Source organism: Dipodomys spectabilis, unplaced genomic scaffold (genome assembly GCF_019054845.1).
Source record: "Dipodomys spectabilis isolate Male_0828 unplaced genomic scaffold, ASM1905484v1 ptg000096l, whole genome shotgun sequence".
NCBI lineage: Eukaryota > Metazoa > Chordata > Mammalia > Rodentia > Heteromyidae > Dipodomys > Dipodomys spectabilis.
Window position 1 is genome coordinate 26,160,770 of NW_024870773.1, and position 21,993 is coordinate 26,182,762.

At 46.3% G+C, this 21,993-nt stretch overlaps 1 protein-coding gene across 2 annotated transcripts in view; it reads left to right on the forward strand.

Moving 5' to 3' along the window:
* The window catches only part of Dip2c (disco interacting protein 2 homolog C), a 312,795-nt gene that overhangs the window by 256,075 nt on the left and 34,727 nt on the right, over positions 1-21,993 (forward strand). For both annotated transcript variants that reach the window (XM_042686100.1, XM_042686101.1), the window contains 5 exons: positions 12,191-12,330; positions 14,305-14,441; positions 15,644-15,852; positions 16,698-16,812; positions 17,574-17,775. In XM_042686100.1, coding sequence (XP_042542034.1) covers positions 12,191-12,330; positions 14,305-14,441; positions 15,644-15,852; positions 16,698-16,812; positions 17,574-17,775 — 803 coding nt within the window. The remainder of the gene's footprint in view (positions 1-12,190; positions 12,331-14,304; positions 14,442-15,643; positions 15,853-16,697; positions 16,813-17,573; positions 17,776-21,993) is intronic.

The following is a 21,993-nucleotide window of genomic DNA, read 5'->3' on the forward strand; positions in this document are numbered from 1 at the left end:
GCCCTTTCTGTTTTCCAGCTTGTTTCTTAATTTGATGTCACCTTTTCATTCGTTCACCAAATGCTTTTTTAAGTGCCTGCTGTTTTTCTGACAGTTATTCTGTGAGCCTCTTTCCACAGTCTCATAGTAAGTGAAGACCTCATTAGCAACCCAGCAACCAAGTGCAAAGATTATTTTATATGGCAGTAAAATGTTCCCTTTGATTTCACTGAGCTTGAAGAACAGTTTGTCCCTGCAGTCACAGAGTGACAAAACCTCCTTTGGGGGCTGTTGAGCGGCTATGGCAGAAACCCACTCGGGCCAGCTGCTGCCCCACTCCATAAGCCAGGTTCCCTACCTGAAAGCAAGCCGGGGAGTCTCACGTCCAGAATAAACTGGGAAAGGATTTTCTTTCCTCGTGTTGTTGATGGATAGGAAAAATAATGATGTGATATGTAACTCACACAATCAAAAGGTGTGACAATAACTTGAAGAAATTATTTCCTTCAGATTTGCCAACTCTGTGCTCTGTGACCCATGCTGTAGCGCCTGGTTTTCAAAGCTCAATCAAAAGGTCTGATCTTGTTGATTTATTTGGATTTTTAAAAACATCAAGATCCTTTTCCTTCCATGGGGCATTGAAGGCTCTCCCTGGCATGATTTTCCTTCATCTTCCTCCTCTGTCTCTACTCCAGCCGCTCTTCATACTCTTTTAAAGATCAAAATGAATACCCAGCGACCATTCACAGTATGTAAGGATGTGGGCCTAACCAGACTTAAACTGGCATCCAACAGTGTGTCACACAGCTTATATCTGTGTGCCATAGTCACTAGGTCCTGTGTGTGTCGTGGCATACTGGGGAGCTGTATTGTTAATGTGACCCCCTTCCACGTTTCCCTGGCATAGAATAAGGAAGAAGAATGAAAATATGTAGGAAAAAGAGCATCGGTTTTCATTCTAAGCCATGTTATCCTTCCTTACTGACGTCACGATTTTTACCAGACGGCAGTGATTTCCAGGAGATATTCATAAACAGCCTCAATCTAAAAAGTTCAAAATGTTGTAAAATGTGCAAGTTTCTGAACACCAACATGACACCATGAGTACAGAATTCCATGTGTGACCTCAGGTGACAGGTCACAACCAAAGCAGGGGCACACAGCCACTAGTAGTTGAGGCAATATCCCCAAGGGAAAAGGACTTCCCAGCCCCATCGGCATGGATATACCTTTTCCACGCACGCAGGTGTGCACGTATGGTTTCCCAGTCGAGCCTCCTTGGTGGTGATGACATAGCTCACATGCAGGCCAGAGCTGCCAGTGAAAGCTCCCCCACCGCTCCATAATGCCAAGTGAGTCACTTGCTGTGTGGTTCTGGGAGAAGCATCTATGTTTATCAAGCCACACTGTTGGAGGCAACAAGGCAGTGTGATACGTGTAAAGCACCTTGAAGTGGATAGTGTTAGAATGACTGTTGTGAAGAAACAGTCATGTGCTGTTGCACTTCTGTGCTGAAAGGTACAAACAGAGTTTATAAAAACTAAGCAAATTGTGTAAGATTCTGTCGGCCACTGGTGGCTCATGCCTGAAATCCTAGATCTGAGGATCACGGTTCAAAGCCAGACCAGGCAGGAAACTATATGAGACTCTTACCTCCAACAAACTACTCAAAAAAGCCAGAAGTAGCACTGTGGCTCAAGTGGTAAAGGAATAGCACTCAGGCTCAGAGTTCAAGCCCCAGGACCAGCAAAAAAAAAAGAAGAAGAAGAAGAAGATCCTGACTGTATTGAAAGTGCTAGTCCATCAGCATCACAGTGGACACATGCCATCAACCACACACTGATGCTAAGGGAAGAACCATCGCAACACACTGAAAATGGAAGGGAATTAGAAATATCCAACAGTCTGATTGTGCAAAGTTAAGAAAAGACAGAGAGAAGCTAGGTGCCTGAAATCCCAGCTAAGGGGAGGCTGGGACAGGAAGCTCACTTAGCATAGTTCAAGACCACTTGGGTGACACACTAAGATCCTGTCTTTAAAAGTGTAAAAGCATCACATGAAGTTTTTAAACACTTGTGATAAAATGTCTCATCCTACACAGTGGGAAAATTCATCAGTGAGTTTGCTATGGTCATTATTGATGAGAGTCTACTGCCAGAACAGGTTTGTAATGCTGACATCACCATGTGGGAATGACTGCTGTAGAAAGACACTGATTACAGTTGAGAAGACCCTCTCTACACAGCATGGGTATGCTGAGACTTGCTAAGGCACACCTAAGCGTGAATTTGATGAGAGGCAAAACCTTACATCCTTGCTGTTGCACCGTTGGGCTAACAAAACAAGAGTCACCAGGGCAATGTTCTGTAATTGGTTTTGTGCACATTTTATACTGGCAGCTTGTACCCACAGCAGGGGAGCTGGAGTGGATGACAGCCGTGAGGTTTTGTTATTCCTGGACAACTGTTCTCATCCCCCTGCCAGAACTCTCATCAAATCAGTGCTTTTGCCACGTGCTTTTGCTAACATGTGACTTCATTAATCCAGCCATGAGCCTAGTGTCTCTTCGGATGAATGAAGACGAAGTATACTCAACTTTGTTGAGTAGCACATTAAAGCAGTGAGCAGAGGTGTGGATGAGAGAGGAAGGTTTGCAGAAGGAAAAGCTGAATAAGGAAAAGGAAAATGTATATCCGTGTCAGTTTAAAAGCTCCTGTCCTGTATAGTTCCTCTCATAGTCCTTTAGTCTCCGCAGGCAGAGGTTACAGAGGACTTGTCTCTGTGCACATGCCATACCCCTAGTTTGAAGTTGCATGAGTAGAGCCCCGCATGGTTTAGGATTTACTCCTGTCCATCGGTTTTCATTTTACTTGATGAGGTAGGTACTGCAGATAGCCTAAAGTCTGCTCTCCTAACCTCCTCTGCCTTGAGCAGGCTCCAGCACAAAGCCTGTGAGCCCTATCTCTGGCCGTCAGCTGTCTCCCTGCGGTGCTGTGAGAACACAGAGGGCCAGCAGGTAGAGGTCTTGGGCAGCAGCTTGGGGTGTGTCCTGTCTGCAGCAGGAGAGGAAAGTCATTCCGTTGCTGTGCAGGAGCTCTGAGTAGAGTCTGAACAGGAGCTCTGCTCTCATCCAGACTTCTGGAGTGGGGTTTAACTCATCCATACAAAGTTGTAGAAGGGCAGGAAATGCCCAGAACACAGTCAGCAATAACTAGAGCCAGCCATGCCTCCTCCCTCTCAGTTGGCTTTGAACACACAGGCACTTAGCCCAGTATCCCTAAGGCCTGCAGCCCACATGAGAACTGGTTCCCGATGCAGCTCCCTGGGCAGCAGCAGCTCTAACCCAGAGCCCCAGGCCTGGCACTGATCTGGTGATGATCTTCTTGTATCAGTTTTCTGTGCCATCATCCCTCAGATTCAAGAAGAAATCAAGAGGCTTTAGAAAAGGGGGAACATGCAACTTGAACATTCTAAGTAGAGTTGGGAGTCTGGGTGAAGAAAATCTAAGAGAACCTTGTAGTCCAGGCTTCCTGCTCCTTTGTTTTCCTATGCCTTGATCACATTTGGAGGTTCCATCCAAATAGCTGCTATGTCTTTAATTATTCTGCCTACGATGCAAAGTGAGCCTAATGCTGCTGTAGGATAGGATCATCTTTGCAATTATCTACTGCGATTACACCAGATGATTGTCGGAGTTGAATTTAGGTGACAGTGACTCCTTTTCAGCAGTGAATATTTTAAGGGGACAGGCCTCACACTTACTAGGCAGATGTTCTACCACTTGATCCAGGGATCCTGCCTTTGGCTTTAGTTTGTTTGTTTGTTTGTTTTTTCACATAAGGTCTCATATTTTTTTGTCTAGGCCAAACTGGACATTTACTCCTCCTACATAACTGGACTGGCAAGCATTACCACCATACCCAGCTTATTGGTCAAGATGAAGTCTTGCTGATGTTTTGCAGAGGCCTGTTTTAGATCATAATCTTCCTGAGATTATAGGGGAGAGATATCACACCCAGCCCCACTTGAATTTGATCTGACACTTGTTTCTGGGTTACCATAGAGACCTTGAGACTGACAGTTCACAGGAGCCATGGTGGTCCTTAGATAGGATAGTACAAGTCCTCAGTTGTTTTTTTAAATGAACCTATTCACTCATCCTGCATTTTCTCTTGGTTGTTTACCTTCTTAACTGACACATGCTCGTAATACTTGAGGTCTTCATGTGTGAGAACTTGGGGCTAGGTTATTAAGTTTAAAATAAAACAGCTAAGCTGGTGCCAGTAGCACACACCCTCAATCCTAGTTACACAAGAGGGTGAGATCTGAAGATTGCAGTTCAAAGCCAGCTTAGGCAGGAAAGTCCATGAGACTTATCTCCAATAAACTACTCAAAAAAAGCCTGAAGTAGAGCTGTGGCTCAAGTGGTATAGTGCTAGCCTTGAGCAAAAGAAGCACAGGACAGCACACAGATCAAGTTCAAGCTCCAGGACCTGCAAAAAAAAAAAATCATAACAACAGCTTTGGCACATTCTGTGAAGGCTTTTTAAGTAGCTTTTGGTGCAGACAAAATGGGTGCTTTGTTTGCCACTGTGAGGGGCAGTGGGGGAGTCTGCTGTTCTCATGAGGTTTAATACTGGTACTTGTTAAAGGAAAACAAGCATGTGGCTGTCACATTGTGAGTTCTGTTGCAGAGAAAGGCCTGGAGCGGACTAATTATACCTGGTTTGAAGGGATTGAAGGACTAACATTTCTTTCATGTTGTCACCCAAGTAAATTGTGTCCTGTGTTTAATAATCTTCCAGAGATAGCTTGTTCTGCCCCGGTAATGAAGAAGAGATTGGACTTCCAGTAAACAGCGCAGTGCGGCTGATTGCTGGCTGGCTTTTAGTCTACTTAATTAAAAAATGATACTTCATCATTATCTCCAGTAATCAGTGAAGATAAAATTGCAGATGCATTTGCTCTGTACCGTAGACTTCTGGCCTTTTGGAACGTGCATCACTTGGTGATTCTCTCCTGTGGAAAATGTAGATGAGCAAGGAGGGCAGAAGTCACAGATACAATCAATCCGAAGGACTGCAGGTGTAGGCCACTGGCTAGCTGGACGGTACCTGTAGCCGTCCTTCCTGGGATCTGTGGAGCTGCTTCTTTTAGGGCTTCAGCCTGAGGTGTGGAGTATCTTAACATAGTCTCTCTGATAAGTCACACCAAATGCCTCTCACACGAAAGATAACATACTGGAAGGTTGTGGGGTTTACAAAATCCATGAAACCTCCAGGCATCCCAGGGGCAGGAAGCCAAGATGTTTTCTGAGCACTGGCAGCAGGATACAGATGAGGGTAGGGGAGAGGGAGCAGACTGGGGCCCAGGCCTTGGATGACAAGTCCTACGTGGTATGCCGAGACTGCTACAAGCCATGCCTGCCTAGAACTAATGCTGGCAGTGTTTCCTTCAGAGAAAGACTTTCTTCACAATTACCAGTTTTCATGGTGGGGTGGTTGAGTTCTCCCAGGAATGTAAGTTGGAGAACTGCAAGTAGCTAGAGCAGGAGAAGTGCCTATCTGCTGGTGTGTCTGTTCGTCTGCCTATCTTCCTGTGTGTGTGTTTACAGGCATGCCTGTCTTCATACGTGTCAGCCAGGCAATGGCAAGAGCTCGCACTATTCTCAGTGATGTCTGTGACTTCCTGTGTGACTTGTGTTGTGGCTCAGCGCTGTGGTTTGGGCGTGGCCCTGCAGTCCTTGTGTTTGACAGTTGGTCCCCAGAGTCCTCCGTGAACAGTACTTGTAGGTGGAGCTCCTCAGGGCAGCTGTGGCTTTGTAAGAAGAGGAAGAGACACACTGGCGCTGTCTGCCCTGTGCTCTGTGCCCTCCCCACTAGAATGCGGCACAGCCCCCTGGCAGGTGCCGGCCCCTCACTAAGTTACCAGTCCGTGGCATTCCCTTATAGCAACAGAAAAGTTCAGACACGTGAGTCCTTAAAATGATTTCTTGTTTACTCCTGTCATGATCCCATAATATTTTGTATGAACTCTTTTTGTTGTTGTTGTGGGGCCTGAACTTTGGGCCTGGGCTCTTCAGCTCTTCAGCTCAAGGTGAGCACTCTACCACTTGAGCCACAGCGCCACTTCCAGCTTTTTCTGCTTATGTGGTGCTGAGGAATTGAACCCAGGGCCTCATGCATGGAAGGCAAGCACTCTACCACTGAGCCACCTTCCCAGCCCTGAACTCTTTTTTGCTCAAGAAACAGAAAAATATTGGAGAAACATAGACTTGTGATGCCTAAACTCATTGGTAGAATTATGAAACAAGGACAGATCGGAAAGTAAGAATCAGGAGGTTGTTTTCCATCCCCAAATCTGCTGTCTGAGTCTATTTTATTTCTAGAATACAGAGGATGGAATTGATTTTTTGAAAAGCTATGATGTGAAAGCTTTTTCAACTAAAAAAAAAATGTTCTTGACCTTTTTAACTCCAAGGTATCTTTCAGTGCCTTGAAGACTCAGAAATGAACAGTAACAATTATGTATATAACAGTAATTAAGACAGTCATTGTAGAGAATAATGAAGTTACCCCAAGTCTCCACAGTCATCATCTGTAGTTATGAAGCTGGGAGAGAGCCTCTCCGCTCTCCAGTACACATCGTACACATCGTGTGTGAAAATTAACTTGTTTCTGCCTGGGACATAAGCAGAGGCCCAGATTTAGAGAAGTTAACCCGAGTCTGTGAATTAAAATGGGGCTTTAAAACCTTCATGACTGCTCAGAAAAGTTCCCCTGGAGATCTCTCTTGAATGTTCCAGTACTGGAGTTTGAGCTCAGGGCCTTGCACTCTTGCTTGGTTTTCTTGGTTATGGATGGTGCTCTTCCACCTAGAATCATGCTTCCAGCTCAGCTTTTTGCTGCCTGGGCTGACTTTGAACCTCAGTTCTCCCAAATTCAGATTCCAGAGTAGCTAGGATTATAGGTGTGGTCCACCAAGCTAGGCTTTATGATCTCTTTCTGAAGAAAGATGATTTTTTTTTTTGGTAGATTGTAGGGCTTGAACTCTGGGCACTGTCCCTGAGCAATTCAGCTCAAGGCTAGTGCTCTTTCACTTGAGCCACAGCACCACCTCTGGTTTTCTGGTGGTTTATTGGAGATAAGAGTCTCATGGACTTTCCTGCCTGGGTTGGCTTTGAACTGCGATCCTCAGATCTCAGCCTCTTGAGTAGCTAAGATAAAAGGCTGGAGCCACTGGCACTGGGAAAACTTTGTAATTTTATCTGAAGTTTAGATAAAATCTTTAAGCTTCTCTGACCATAAAGTGGTTCTGGGATGAGAATGACCGAATGAGAGCGTGGCTTCATGTGGTGCTGAGGAACAGAGGTGGCATCTCCCTGTTCGAGCTGTCCTGACCACTTACATTTAAGATATATTGTTCTTGCAAGTTTTTCTTGATTCTAGGAGCTTGGGAGATCTTCTACCTAGCAATCATAAGACCCCAAGTTCAAACCTTAGTACCAGAAAATCAATGGTGGCCCCAGTTCTTTCTGGCTCTAGCCTATACTTTACTTGTTAAGGATGGAAAGTATTGACAAGGGAAACAATGAAATTTGCAAAAAAGTTATTGTAATGCCATCTAGCTTTTGACCATAAGAGAATAAGCCATATATAAATAGTATATTCATCAAGAAAGGAAAGTCCAAAGTCTAAACAGTAAGCTAGTCAGACAAGGGGCTCTGGTGTGCTACTCAGTCCTAGGGATGGTACCCACCTTGCCCTCTCTGTGTTCGCACAGGGTGCTTTGTCGTTTGTCACCCTGGATGCCTCTCCCAGCTTTTCTCATGTTGGCTTGAGACTAGGCTGTGTTGAGCGATCAGGACTCCAAGCTACATCTGTACTGTGGGGATTCAGCCAACGGTACACCATAAGCCTCTGGAAGCATGGAATGGCTTCATCTGCATACAGTGCTTTAAGTACATCTGAGAGGGGGTTGTAAGGGAAGAGGGCCAAGGGACAAGGGGATAGGGAGGTATTTATGTATCTTCACAGTGAAACCCACTAAAAACTTAAAAAAGGAAAGGGTTCAGAAACAGCAATAAAGGGGAGAACTTGATTACAGTATTACGTGCATGTCTGTGACCGCTACAGTGAAGACCCTTTCTGTCATTACTGTGCACGTTCGGTAATGACGTTCTGTGATGCAAGCGAACACCAGTGGGCACAGCAGAGGAGGAGAGGAGGAAAGGGCAGCTTCCCCTGTTTGCTCTCCAAATGCACCGTTGTCCCTAAGCTGAGAGCACATACTTGAATTGGAGGTGGAAGGAATGGAAGACCTTTCTTTGCCTTCCCGCCTGCAAAAGGATTCGGTGAATGACGGATGGCTTCAAAGCCCTGCAAGGGTAACCACAGTCGAGGCTCCGGGACGGAGATCATCACACTGCACGTTACTTGCCTGACTCTCTTTGAGCTGTGTGAGTGCGCACTGTGCCCAGCCAGGCTTGGCCTGCAGTCAGGAGGAGCACACTGTAGATGTGTTCATTGACATTCATCGTCGTCGTTTCTTCAGGTTTTGCATCACAAGGTTCGCTGAAGATGTTTCAACTGTTTTACAGAGATTGGAAATGGTGGTGGTGGGGGTTACCAAATAATAACTTGAAGTGGCATACACCCTGTGGCTCCAGTCAGTTGTCTTGGGGTACACCCCTCATGTGTCCAGCACAGGCACGTAGCTGTGCATTTTCCTCCTTCTGTCTCTAAGGATAGAAACTGCCAGTGTACATCCCTGGAAATTGCTGAACTGATTCTTCTCGTAACTCATTCTTTGTGAGAAATGCGGAACTGCGCCAGTCATCATAGGATCGTTCCATCTCAAAGCTGACTCTGGAAATTGACAAATGAGTCTCTGTCGTTGACAGCCAGTGCTTAATCTACTGTTATTAATTATTAAATGTTTCTGATCTCCACGAGTTCTGCTCATCAGTATTTTTTACTTGCCCTCTTTGGTCTATCTCTTTAGAATTTTGATTTCCTAAAGAAACAGTAAAGGAGAAAGAAAGATACCCTAACTGGGTTAATTCTCTAGGCAACACAGACTGAGACAATGAGAAATGTTTCCTTACCAAGTTGGGGGAAGTGTTAAAGTTTGATGATTAGTGTTGGCTGCCTGGAGGCTTCCTCCAGCATAGACGGGTTTTGATTCTTTGGTTGTCTTTGCACAGGTATAGCTAGAAAGGTTTCCCGCTGCATGAAAATTAAGTGAAATAAATGATCATCTGCTTGCATCGTTGTACACTGTGTAATAGTTAAGACAGTTGAATTCATAGGTGTCTGTCTGCACATACACACCCTATTTGTGCAAACACACAGATTCACATGGAAAGACATGCAGATGTATTTGGTGAAAACAGCAAGTTGCAGAAGAATATGCATATTGTCATTCTGGCTGTCTTTAAAAACTCAAGTATTTGTTTATGTATGTAGTCAATATGAGGCTGCATGTCCAACACCGAGGCTTCTCATAGGAGAGGTTGACAGATTGCTGTTAGGACAGGGACAGGATTGCAAGGCAGGTGGGACAGAAATAGGGCCTTGGCTCTTTTTGCCCTAATAGTTGCTTTGTTTGTGCAAAGAATGTAGGCTGTGTGACTCAAACCATGTGCTTTTGTATTTTCGTTAAAAGCTGTCATGAACCAAGGTGTGCAGGGGGTCCTTGGTCTGGAGCAGGAAAATGTCTGGGAGGGAGATGGTGGGCTGTGGGGCTGACGTGGACTCTGCCTTTGCCCTGCCTTTGGGTCCAGGGCTGCAAATGCCTGCCCACCTGCCTTTGCAAGTGTGCCTTGCACCTCTGAGAGAAAAGGCCCCTGGGATTGCTTGAGTTTCCTGACTCTCAAGGCAGTCTATTAAACATGAATGTATAGTGGTAGATTAAATAACCAAAAGGTTAGTATCCTTCATTTACATGCCGTATGAATACATTCCATCCTCATAATTCTCATCTTATAAACATAATACAAAATTTCCTATCACAAACACCGTTTATGAACTCCAGATGTTAAATTTGCAGGTTTAACTTCTCAACTATTGTTAGATATAAAAAGGAGGCTCTCATAATTAAGGTAACAAAGGTCACATGATTAGATCCTAAAAGAGGACTGTCTTCCTGGCTCTTAGTCTGCAGAACTTCTAGCTACCACATACTGTTTCCAGAATCTTCTGGAACCTGGGATAGTCATGGCCACTACAAGATTTTGCTAATGTGCAGATTTTTAAATGAGTAAGTCCAACTCTAAATTATCTGCAAATTAATAAGCATGTATTTGTTAAGATCGTATATAAAATTCCTCAGGCTATCATAACAAATAACCACAAGCTAATTTTAAAGAACATAAGTTTATGCTCTCATTCTGGTGGCTGACGTCCACAGTTGGTATTGACAGGGTTGGTTCCTTCTGAAAGGGAGGAGAGATCTGCTCTGAGCCCCACTCCAGCGGCCTCAGCCTGCCTTGACTTAGACTCCTGTCTGCCTCTGACATCCTAGTGTCTGTGTGCCCCTCTTCTCACGAGGACACCAGTATTGGAAAGGTCCACCGGTCTTGCCTTCTTGCATCTATAAGGGGCCTATTTACAAGTAAGATCACATCTTGGGTACTAAGGCAGGGAGATCATTTCGCCTACAGCTTATAATTTCTGACTTTCATCTTGAATCTCTGGAGGACTGTTGTGATAGGCAGAGAAATGAGAACTTTTTGTTTTTAGAGTTTTGATTTGTTGAGAGTCTTTGGGAAAGCAAAGGCCAGAAGGATAATAGACAGTTTGAGCTCATCACATCCAGGCTTTCTTACGTTTTTATTATTTAGGCAGACATTTATCTCTGGTTAACTCCACCTGTTTTAGTTCCTGTAGATAGAGTAACTGTTATTTTTACTTCTGTGTTTTCAGTACATTATTCAAACAAGATCTTCTCTTGTACGTTTTAGGTTTTATATTGCCCTAGTTATGTCTTGAGACTTATTATAAACCCTTTCATGCATTAATGTTAAACAGGAAACTCACATTTATAGTCCAACTTTAAGATCTTAAAACCACATTAAAAATTTATACATAGAAAGTTGTAGAAACAAATACTATGTTTTCCTAAATTGTAGCCTCTCGCTTAGCTGCACATGGAATCTTCAGACATCAGAGACAAAAGCTGTGGTTTTAGAAATATTTTTATTCATTCACCAATACCAGTTTAGCCAACAGATATTTAGCACTAGGTGTGGTTCCAGGGATGGACATGGCTGGACATCAACTAAGTGCCTGCTCCCCAGGAGGTTAGACTGACAGAGGAGGCCTTTCACACAGTCTGAGAGTGCAGGATGTGGAGACAGGTGTGCTGGGCAGGTGCATTTCTGTGAGGAGATGGGAAGTCCCATTACTGAGCCAGCTTCAGTGAAGGGGGCCAGAGGAGGGCAGGCTCTGTGGATGTTTGCAGAGGGAACATTCTGGGTAAAGGGAGAAGCCAAAACAGAGGCTCCCAGTGGGAATGATCTGGGGCGCTGGAGGGAGGAGTGGGTGGGGCAGTTGGGGAGGTCGGGACCCCTGCAGCCTCTGCATGCAGGGAGACGATGGTGCGCCATGTTCACAGAACTGTGCTTTATCTGCAACTCGCACCTCCCTCCAGAGCGCTGCCCTCAGGATGAAGCGCTGCCCCCAGATAGTCTCCCTTCACCCTCAACACCAGAGTGCCATGGTGTAATCTCAGTTTAGAAGGACTCAGAAAATGGAGCCTAAACCTAGACAGTGCACATCGCAAGTAAGGCCGGACAGGCAGGATTTCTGTTATCTCTGCTCACTCATCTGTAGCCTTAGGATTGTCCCTTCTTCTTAGCCCTTTGCAAGACTAGAAAATCATGCCCTGTGAAAAGCAGGAGTGGGGTAGGGATGAGCAGGCCCATTGGTCTGTGGCAGGTGTCCTGCGGGAGAGCCAGGAGGACACAGGGAGCTTTCTTTCTGTTCTGAGGTTATAGAACCTGCCCAGGGAGCCCCAAGGTTGGATCAGCAAGCTCAGATTCAGACCTAACAGGGCCCAGAGCACAGACAAGTACCCCTGCCCTCCTCCCTCCCCCCATACCAGCAGCAGCTGGCACTGTCCTTGGGATGGGGTCTCAGGGCAGACCTCATGAAGTCTGTGGGCAGATCGACCTCTGTTGACGCACACTCAACTGAAGCTTTGCTTTCAGGCCCACGGATGACAGCAACCAGCCACCAGGCCGGGGTGTGCTGTCCATGCACGGGCTGACATATGGTGTGATCCGTGTGGACTCTGAGGAGAAGCTCTCAGTGCTTACAGTGCAGGATGTGGGCCTCGTCATGCCTGGAGGTGAGTGCGCTCCTCACTGCACCCACCTGACTTCCTAGGGCTCAGAACTCTCCTCCTTAAGCTTCAAATGCTTAAGGCAATACTCTCCTGAGAACAGAAAATGGAAACTATCTGAGCAGCTGGAGGGGCATTTGGGCATTCTGGAACCTTCATCCCAGGAGGGAATTGTGGCGGGCTGGCTCTGCACCCACACTGGCCAAGGCAGCCTCCCCGCTGCCACTCCAGAGCTGACTACCCCCATCCAACTTCCCCAAAGGCACCATAGGCTTCTGAGCCACACTTGCCCTGTGTGTGCAGACTGAGGAACACAAGTCTGTGTGACTCATGAGATGGCCCTCTTATAATAAACACACATAAACAATTTCCACAAATGATCAGAGACAACCCCCAGTCATAGGATTCTCGTCCCGCTGTGCCCGCCTGGGTGTCCAGCCTGCATGCTCTTCCAGTTCTTGCAGGACCACACATGGTAGCATGTAGGCTCCCTGCTATTTATTGTCTAAGATGGGAGCCCAGGCCCCTTCCCACTGGATCTGTATTTCCTTCTTGGAGCCCCACGGGGCACCTCCAAATAAAGTCGGCAGGTCTCATGTGAACATCTCACTGTGCAACCAGCACTCACGACACACAGGGTGACCAAGAGCTCTCCAAGGCGGCCCAGGGTGCCTCGTGGCATCTCAGGTAGATTTCCTCTGCCTGAATCCATGACAAGGTAGGCTGAGCTCTCGCCAGAAGGGGTCTGGCCTTTCTGCTGCCCCGGGTAGAGCATAAAGGAAACAAAAGCAGACATTGGAATCCCGTGCAGTTCCTAAAACTTTGTGGACACCTTCAGATTCCTTCAGACTCTGTGTCACAGTAGAGTAGGCCAGGACATCCTGGCTCCATTTCTTCCTGCCTTTCTTTCTTTTAGTTTTCCTTAATAACTAGCTTTCAAATAAATAGATCCCCATGGTGGAAGCATCCAAAGATTCACAGAGAGAACATTCCCTTTTTCCACTTGAGTGATCCACAGGCCTCGGGTTTCCTTTCAGTACCTAGAAAGGAACGCACACCCTTCATGGATGTGTGTTTGTGTCCTTTCTTGGGTGGCTTTTTTTGTTGTTGTTGTCTGTTATTCACATAATTATAGAGCAATAACCTTCATGTTTTGTATCTTTGAGTTTCTTAGCACATAAAGAATGTGTTCTTTTGTAGTGATGTGGAGTTGTAAGGTTTGAATACATATTTAATAATTTATACCCTCCACTTTTGGGTGAGCTTCACACTTGGCTTTTGCCTGATATGGTGAGGAACCCTATCTGTGTAAGGTGTGGGAGTTTACTTCAATGCAAGATGCCCACAACTTTCTGTTAATACTCTGTTAGTCTTTCAGAAAGTCCATGAGGATGTATATTCCTGCCATGGTGGATGGTGTGTTGTCAGCCTTTTTTATTTTCATTAATCTGATCGGTGAATAGTTCTGTGCAGTTCTGATGTGAACTTTCCTTACTGTGAGTCAAGTTAACTTTGAACTTTTCATGTTTCCTCTGGCTGTACTTCTTCGAGCCTTCACTCCAACCTGGGATGGTCTCTGGCTCTTTCTGCCACCTCTCAGACCCCAGGCTCCTGGTTTGCCAGTCACACTTGTGATTGATGGTGGTATGCAGGACGCTGGTGTGCCAACACTGTGTGTATGGCAGAGATTTTGCTGGTGATATTTGTGTTCTTTGTACCTAAATGGCAAGTATGTTGTTCCCTTTAAATACAATTTACAATTAAAATTAAAGCAGTTGAAATGATCGATGTCACAACAGTGGAACCTGACATCCTGCTATAGCGTGAGACATCATGACTTGGTTTAGGGAGAATGGGTACCTGACTGTGTGTGATCCTTGGTTTCCTTCCAGATACTGCTTCTATTTGCAGCTTCCTGCATATTCATGTGTGCATTAATCCCTCTCCCACATTCTCTGTGTCTCCCGGGTTTGCTTTCAGCCATCATGTGTTCGGTGAAGCCGGATGGCATCCCCCAGTTGTGCAGAACAGACGAGATTGGGGAGCTCTGTGTGTGTGCCGTTGCCACGGGGACATCGTATTATGGGCTGTCCGGTATGACGAAGAACACGTTTGAGGTAGGCTGGCCATGAACTCCTGCACATAGCCTGGTACACAGAAACCAAAGAGTATTCCACAGTGACAATTCTTCAACCCAAATGGTCTATACCCTTTCCTGCTGGTTTTGTCTTTGATACATTTGGTTTACCAGCACCTTTCTGACCTTATCACTAAAAGAGTAAGTGCAGTTTCTTAAAAAGCTGGGTCTCCTTCTATTTGCTGTGTCACACAAGAGCCAGTTGACAAAGCGGCTACTGGAAGATGAGATGTGGATGGCCTGGCTTGGGAAACCGGCCGGCCCCCTCTTCACAGCCTCACAGCCGAAGCGACTCAGGCAGGCGCAAACTCAGGAGAACCCAAGCAAAGGGTTCCATAATGATCTCCCCGAAGGAGGATGTGGGCGGCGCAGGTGCCATTCACACGAGAAGGGCGTAGGTGTGTGGACCTGTGTTGAGGGGCGGCCTGCATGGGGGGCTGTGTGGTGTGCGCATGTGCTACCCATGAGCAGAGATCCCAGCGAGGTTCGGCTTGCGGGCTCAGGCGTTCATGCTGCATCACAGCACTCTCAGAATTTCTTCTGCCTTTTTACTGGGTTGGGTGTAAGGCAGTATACATTGTTTGGAGATAATTCCTGAATGTCTAGAATTTTGAGTATACCATTTGTGATGGTGCCTGGCTAGGACAGATGCGTTGAGCGTGAACCTGAGCTGAGTACAGTATAAATAAGTCTATGCGATTCCTCGGCAGAGTACAAGGGAAAGGAGCTCACTGTTCAGTCATACATAATTTGCCTTCTTTGCTTTTTTTTCTTTTCCACTTAGTTGCAATAAGGAAAAATAATATTTGAATGAATAAGGATCAGTTATGTATGTTGCTAGTAACGTATGTTGCTTAAAATGTACCTCAGTTCTCCATTAGACCTCAGCTCATACACAGAGAAACAAACAGGTCTTTTTAGCCTCATGTAATCATTTCTGGCTCAGGCTTTTGTAGGCTCTGTCCTGGGGGAGGAGTCGGCCCCGGGCCTCTGGGCATGGCCCAGGCCTGCAGGCACAGTACCCTGCTTGGGTTAGGTGGGCACAGAGGGCATGGGAGGGTGTTCCCATGTCAGTCGGGTGTCAAGCAGAAGTTACGCGCTGTCACCAGAACCTCAGGATGTGGGACAGATGGGACCTGCAGACCTGAAAAGACGTCTTGACTGGAGATCACTTCTGCCCAGGTCTTTCCCATGACGAGCTCCGGGGCCCCCATCAGCGAGTATCCGTTTATCAGGACGGGCTTGCTGGGCTTCGTCGGCCCTGGGGGCCTGGTCTTTGTGGTGGGCAAGATGGATGGCCTGATGGTGGTCAGCGGGCGGAGACACAACGCTGACGACGTCGTGGCGACAGCCCTGGCCGTGGAGCCCATGAAATTTGTCTACCGAGGAAGGTGGGTCGCGCCCGTCTGTGAACTCGGAATGCTGCCCTGTAGCCGACTCCTCGTTACGAAGAGTTGAGAGGTTGCACCCATGCCTTCAGCTCACTTTGACGTAGTTTCCCCTCCCAAATGGTCTGAGCTACTGGAGCACCGGGAGTTCATCTCCATTGTGCGTATGCAAGGGTTTATAGAGATTTCCGGAGCCCCCTACATATGCTTCCATTAAATTAACCTATAAACTAAATAAAAATACACATGCGCAAAACTTTTTGAATCAGCAATTCTATAATAGAGAGCTGAGAGCTCCTGAGGCAGATGCCACTTCGAAGGAGGTCTGCAACGTCTTCCGTTTGATTTAGTTTAGGAAGCTAACAGGACTCCAGAAAGCTCCAGCTCCGGTATAACTTGGCTACCTTGGAATTCTCTCAACAACCAGGGTCTGTTTCTGCAAAGGAGGCGCAGTAGAGTGGCCAGATCTCTGTGCTGGCCACACAGAGCAGCAGACTCAGCAGGGACCCGTTAGGTGCAAGCAGAAATCTTTGCTGCTGCGGAGAATATGAGTTCACAGATGCAGACTTGAGAAGTGAGCCGCAGGACATCTCGGGTGTCAGCAGTTCCCATGGAGAGCTCCTCCTGTCCATTCCCAAAGGAGCAAGCCTTGTCCTATAGTGCTCAGACCTCCATGGAGCCGCGAATGACACTCAAGAGGCCCCGAGTCCTGCTCGCACTGCCCGTGTGTGGGCTTTGGGATGAGTTTGCGTCTGCGCAGGCACCTGTGAGCCCCTCACTCCCTAATTAACCAGGGTTCTGAATTCCTCACCTCCATTGCTCACTGCGCGTTCCCCTCTGTCCCGCAGGATAGCCGTGTTCTCAGTGACCGTCCTTCACGATGAAAGGATAGTGATCGTGGCAGAGCAGAGGCCAGACTCCACGGAGGAAGACAGCTTCCAGTGGATGAGCAGGGTGCTCCAGGTCACACAGCCTCACCCGGCGCTGCCTGCCTCTCCTACCTTCCTGCTCCCCGTGCTCACTGTAGCTCATGGCTCTTCCCTGTGGGCTCCATGTTTGCTATGTGGTTCTCCTCCCCTTTCCTCCTATCCCCCACTGGACAGGAAACCCATCCATGGGGTTCACAGGAAGCAAACTGAGGACAGGGGGGTGGAGGAAACATGCCGGGAATTGCAAAGCCAGTCCCTACCCTCATACTGAGAAGGAAGGGCACGGGGAAGGTTTGCTGTTGTTGTTAGGATCTTGAGAATATTCTCTTTTTTCCAAATTCCCTTTTTTTGTGTTTTATGATCTTCCACTAGTCTTATGTGTCAAATTACTCAGTGTGGTAAGTTTACTGAGAAAGCTCTTTGCCTGGCCATTTTTATACTCAAAGGCCTCTTCACATCACATCTTCACATCACAGAAACAACATTTTGTGTGTATAAATATTTTCTAAAAGCAGGGAGTGTGGTGGTGCACACCTGTAATCCCAGCTCCTCAGGATACAAAGGCAGGGGATTGCAAGTTCAAGACTAGCCTAAGCAATATTAGAGAGACCCCATCTCAAAAGCAAAATAAAAGCAGAGACTCAGAACATGGCTGAAGTGGTAGGGCACTCAGGAAATGCCAAGCCCAATCTGTGGTACTGCCAACAGAATGATAATGATACGTGTGTGTGTGTGGTTGTGTGTGTGTGGCTTAGTAGCCCCTGTTTCAACATTATCTCTTTCTTAATTTTCTAGGCAATTGACAGCATACATCAGGTTGGGGTGTATTGCCTGGCCTTGGTACCAGCAAACACGCTCCCCAAAACCCCGCTTGGGGGAATCCACTTGTCGGAAACGAAGCAGCTCTTCCTGGAGGGCTCTCTGCACCCCTGCAACGTGCTCATGTGCCCGCACACCTGTGTCACCAACCTACCTAAGCCGCGGCAGAAGCAACCAGGTATGTGGGAAAGCACCGCGTGACGCAACCTAGGGCCGCCAAGCCATGCTGGGAGCGCCAGGCTCACTGGGGCTAGGCCCAGGGGGTTCCTAGACCCCCCCCGTTCACCAGCCCCCCACATGGCCGCAAACTCCCCAGAAGAACCTACTTCCTCCCAGTAAATGCAGTTGTGCTCGAGGTGTGCTGGAGGGAAGCAGCCCTATGGAGCAGAAGGCCACTCAGCAATGTTTGCGCCAAGCATGTGAGCAGTCTTCTTACCACAATACCAGTACTTGGTCAGCAAGTGGGCTTGACAAGACACAGCCCTGTACGGCACGTGGGCAGGTCATCATGAGTCTTGTGTGGCCACCTGAGGAGCAGGGCACCACACACAGGAAAGCACATTGAACGTGAAGTGTTCTATGTTATTTGTGACCTTGTTCTTACAACAGTGTGTCTGGACCAGGCCTGGTGGCTTCACCTGTAATCCTAGCCATAAAGAGAATGGGGGCTGGGTGTAGTGGGCATTGGTGGCTCACATCTCTAATCCTAGCTACTCAGGAGGTTGAGATCAGAGGATCGCAGTTTGAAGCCAGCCCGGGCAGGAAAGTCTGTGAGACTCTTATCTCCAATTAATCATTTTAAAAAGCCAGAAATGATGCTGTGGCTCAAGTGGTAAAGTGCTAGCCTTGAGCAAAAGGAGCTCAGGGATAGCACCCAGGCCCACAGTTCAAGCCCCAGGACTGGCAGAGAAGGGGGGAGGGGGGAGAGAAAGAGAGAGAATCAGGTTGCACCTAGGTATCAGTGACAGGGAATTTATTGTGAGAACGCACTAGATCAAGAGGTACGAAACGTGGTCTGGAAGGACAGCATCCAGTGCATACAGAGTCCACCCCAGCTAGACATGACATTGGCCAGCAGTAAGATGTCTGCTTCGTAGGTACTCGCCCCTGAGCTCAAACCACAGTACTGCCAAAACAGTGTTAAAGAGAACCTGTCACCCATCATCTAAGGTAACAGAAATGTAACAGTTATAAAAGGAGGCTCCAGTCCACAGTGCAGCCCACCTGAGGACATTCCGTCAGCTAGGATAGAGCGCCTAGGGGCGGACATTGCTTCTTGTCCAGCATCCTCATGTGGAGTATCTTGTCACTCTCTCAGAGTAATGTCCACCCCTTTCCCCATGTGACTTTGTCAAGCAGCGCATGGCAGGGATCCAGTAATCTAAAAGTTGCTGGCTTGAAGATAAGTGTGTAAATAGGAACCAGAAAGGTGAAATATGAATCTTAGATATACACAGATTCGGGGGTAGGTCTCCACTTTCTATTTTTACATCGAGGCAGTGATTCGCTGTAAGTATATCCTACACCAACCCCACGTCAACAGGAGGAGAGAGAGAGATCAGCAATTTCAGATGGGAAGAGATTTGCTAAGAGTTGCAGCAACCGCACCTCTGGTCTCCAGGCAACCATTGGCCAAAGTAAGCCCATAAGCCTATGTGGTGCCTAAGATCCAAAACTTCGCCTTCAGAGAATACAAGCAGAAATTAACCCCAGTCAGGGAGATTATGTCCGTAGCAGAGGAGCCCACAGCAAGGCAAGGAGAAAGGGCACGTCACCCTGAGGTCTTGCTTTCCCTCCTAGTTTCAATGCTTTAAACCAGCTCAGGCCAATTTCCAAGTTGGCCTCTTAGAAGAATCATCTTGCCCATCCTCATGGAGAATGTTAAGATACATTTCCAACAAATACTGAAGATAGGAGAAAAACGGCTGATAAGCAAGAATTCTGACTCTGGATGTGCTTAATTTTCACGCAGAAGCAATTAACACATGCTTCTACCACTCCTGCAGCTCCATTCATTTCAGCAAATGGCACATTGCCAGATTTGCTGTGAAGAAACTATTTCTCTTTCATAAGTACTTCATTAAGAACTAAGAAGGGCCAGGCACAGTGGCTCTGCCTATAATCCCCTTGCTCAGGAGATAGACATTAGAAAGATCTAGGTTTGAGGCCAACCCTGGGAGAAAAGTTACCGACCCCATCTCAACAAATAAGGTGGAATTGTGGCACAAGAAGAAAGAAAAGGAATTTCCCCTGTCCACAGCTTCATGTTCTGATTCCACAGAAACTTAACAGCTCCTACAAATGCCCTAAAACCTAAGACAGTAGCAGACAAGAGCCCAAAAGTCTATGGCTTCTCCTAGAGTAATATGATGAGTTGACTTATTGTGACATATTCAGCGTGGTCAGCCACATGTAAAGAATGAGTGTCCCAACTCTTGTTCTTACTTGGACAAGTCAGCTAGAAGATATCAGGCCCTGAACTGCCTTGTACCATTAGTCATCATTTCAGGAAGTGTTTAAGAGGAGGCCAGGCTGACTGTCTGGGTGGTTGTCATGGTAACTGGGCCATGCTAAGCCTTGTTCTTTACCACCACGCCCCTTGACCTATAGCCTGCTTTTTAAAAAACATCTCTGTTTAGCTGCAGATGCAGGCTTTTCATGTGGATGTAGTAAACCATACACATGTACCCTGATTCATGAACAACTTTACCCTTGTCAAGTTTAATAGTTCTACTTAATAGTACCTTCATTTTATATTTGATCAGCAAGTCAAGAATGAAATTTATGATGTCATCTTTATCATTTGTTTTATTTTATTTCTTTTTGTGTTGGTCCTGGAGCTTGAACTCGGGGCCTGGATGCTGTCCCTGAGTCCCTGAGCTTTTTGTGCTCAGGACTAGAACTCTACCATTTGAGCTACAACTCCACTTCTGGCTTTTTGGGTGGTTAATAGGAGATACGTCACATGGACTTTCCTTCCCATGCTGGCTTTCAGCATGATCTTCATTTCTCAGCCTCTTGAGTAGCTAGCATTACAGGCATAACCACCAGCACCTGGTATCTTTTCTGTTTTACATTGCCGTTCTTTCTCCTTCTCTCCTTTTTTTCTCTCTTTTTTCCTTCCTATCCTCATCCCCAACTCACGACCTGTGATACAATGGGACATGTCTAGAACATTTAAACTCTTCCAGTCATATATACATACCTTGCTTTGTGTATGTGTGCTTACTGAAAAGAAGATGTGAACAGTGGTACTTTGGCAAAACTTGGAAGAGAACCCGGGTTCCTAGCCATCAGAAGATTTGAGTTTCTAAAGTTTCTTTAGGAAATTTTCATCAGAAAAGAAAAGCTATCTGAAAGGAGCATAGCTTTTCTCTTTCAAAATGTTCTCCTAAACCAAGGAAAGAGCATTAGTTATTAAATCTGTGACAGTGGAGCAGAAAAGGACTGTGATTTTTATAGTAGCCTTTTGGTTCACCCTTCCACTTCCCTTGTGGAAGAACCTTATCAGTCAATAAAAAAAAATTTTTTTTTTTGTGGTCCGGTCATGGGACCTGAACTCTGGGCCTGAGCACTGTCCCTTAGCTCTTCAGCTCAAAGCTAGTGCTCTACCACTGAGCTACCTTCCCAGCCCCTCAATTAAATTTTTGAATAAATAATTTTCTAGTATGTCCCTTCTACCCTATTACTCTCTAAATCTATCCCAAAAGGTCTATATTATATATATACACATACATATACATATGCAATACATATATGTGTGTGTATATATAATATATAAGTACATATATGTGTGTACATATATAATACATATATGTGTACATATATAATACATATATATAATATATATACACACACAAAATGTGTGTGTATATATATAATATATAGACCTTTTGGGATAGATTTAGAGAGTAATGTATGTATATACCATATATTTTATATTTTATCAGCAAGTCATATATATACATATATATAATATATATGTACATGCATACATTTTATACACACACACACAAACATACACACACACACACACACACACACACACACACACATATAATAGCCAGGAGCCAGTGGCTCACACCTGTAATCCTTAACTACTCAAGAGGCTATTCAGGGGCTGGGAAAGTGGCTCAGTGGTAGAGCGCTTGCCTTGTATGCATGAGGTCCTGGGTTCGATTCCTCAGCACCGCATAAGCAAAAAGAAAAAAGGCGGAAGTGGCGCTGTGGCTCAAATGGTAGAGTGCTAGCCTTGAGCTGAAGAGCTGAGGGACAGCGCCCAGGCCCAGAGTTCAGGCCCCACAACCAGACCCCCCCCCCCCCAAAAAAAAGGCTATTCAAAGCCAGCCCAGACTCTTATCTCCAATATGCTACTCAAAAAGCTAGAAATGACACT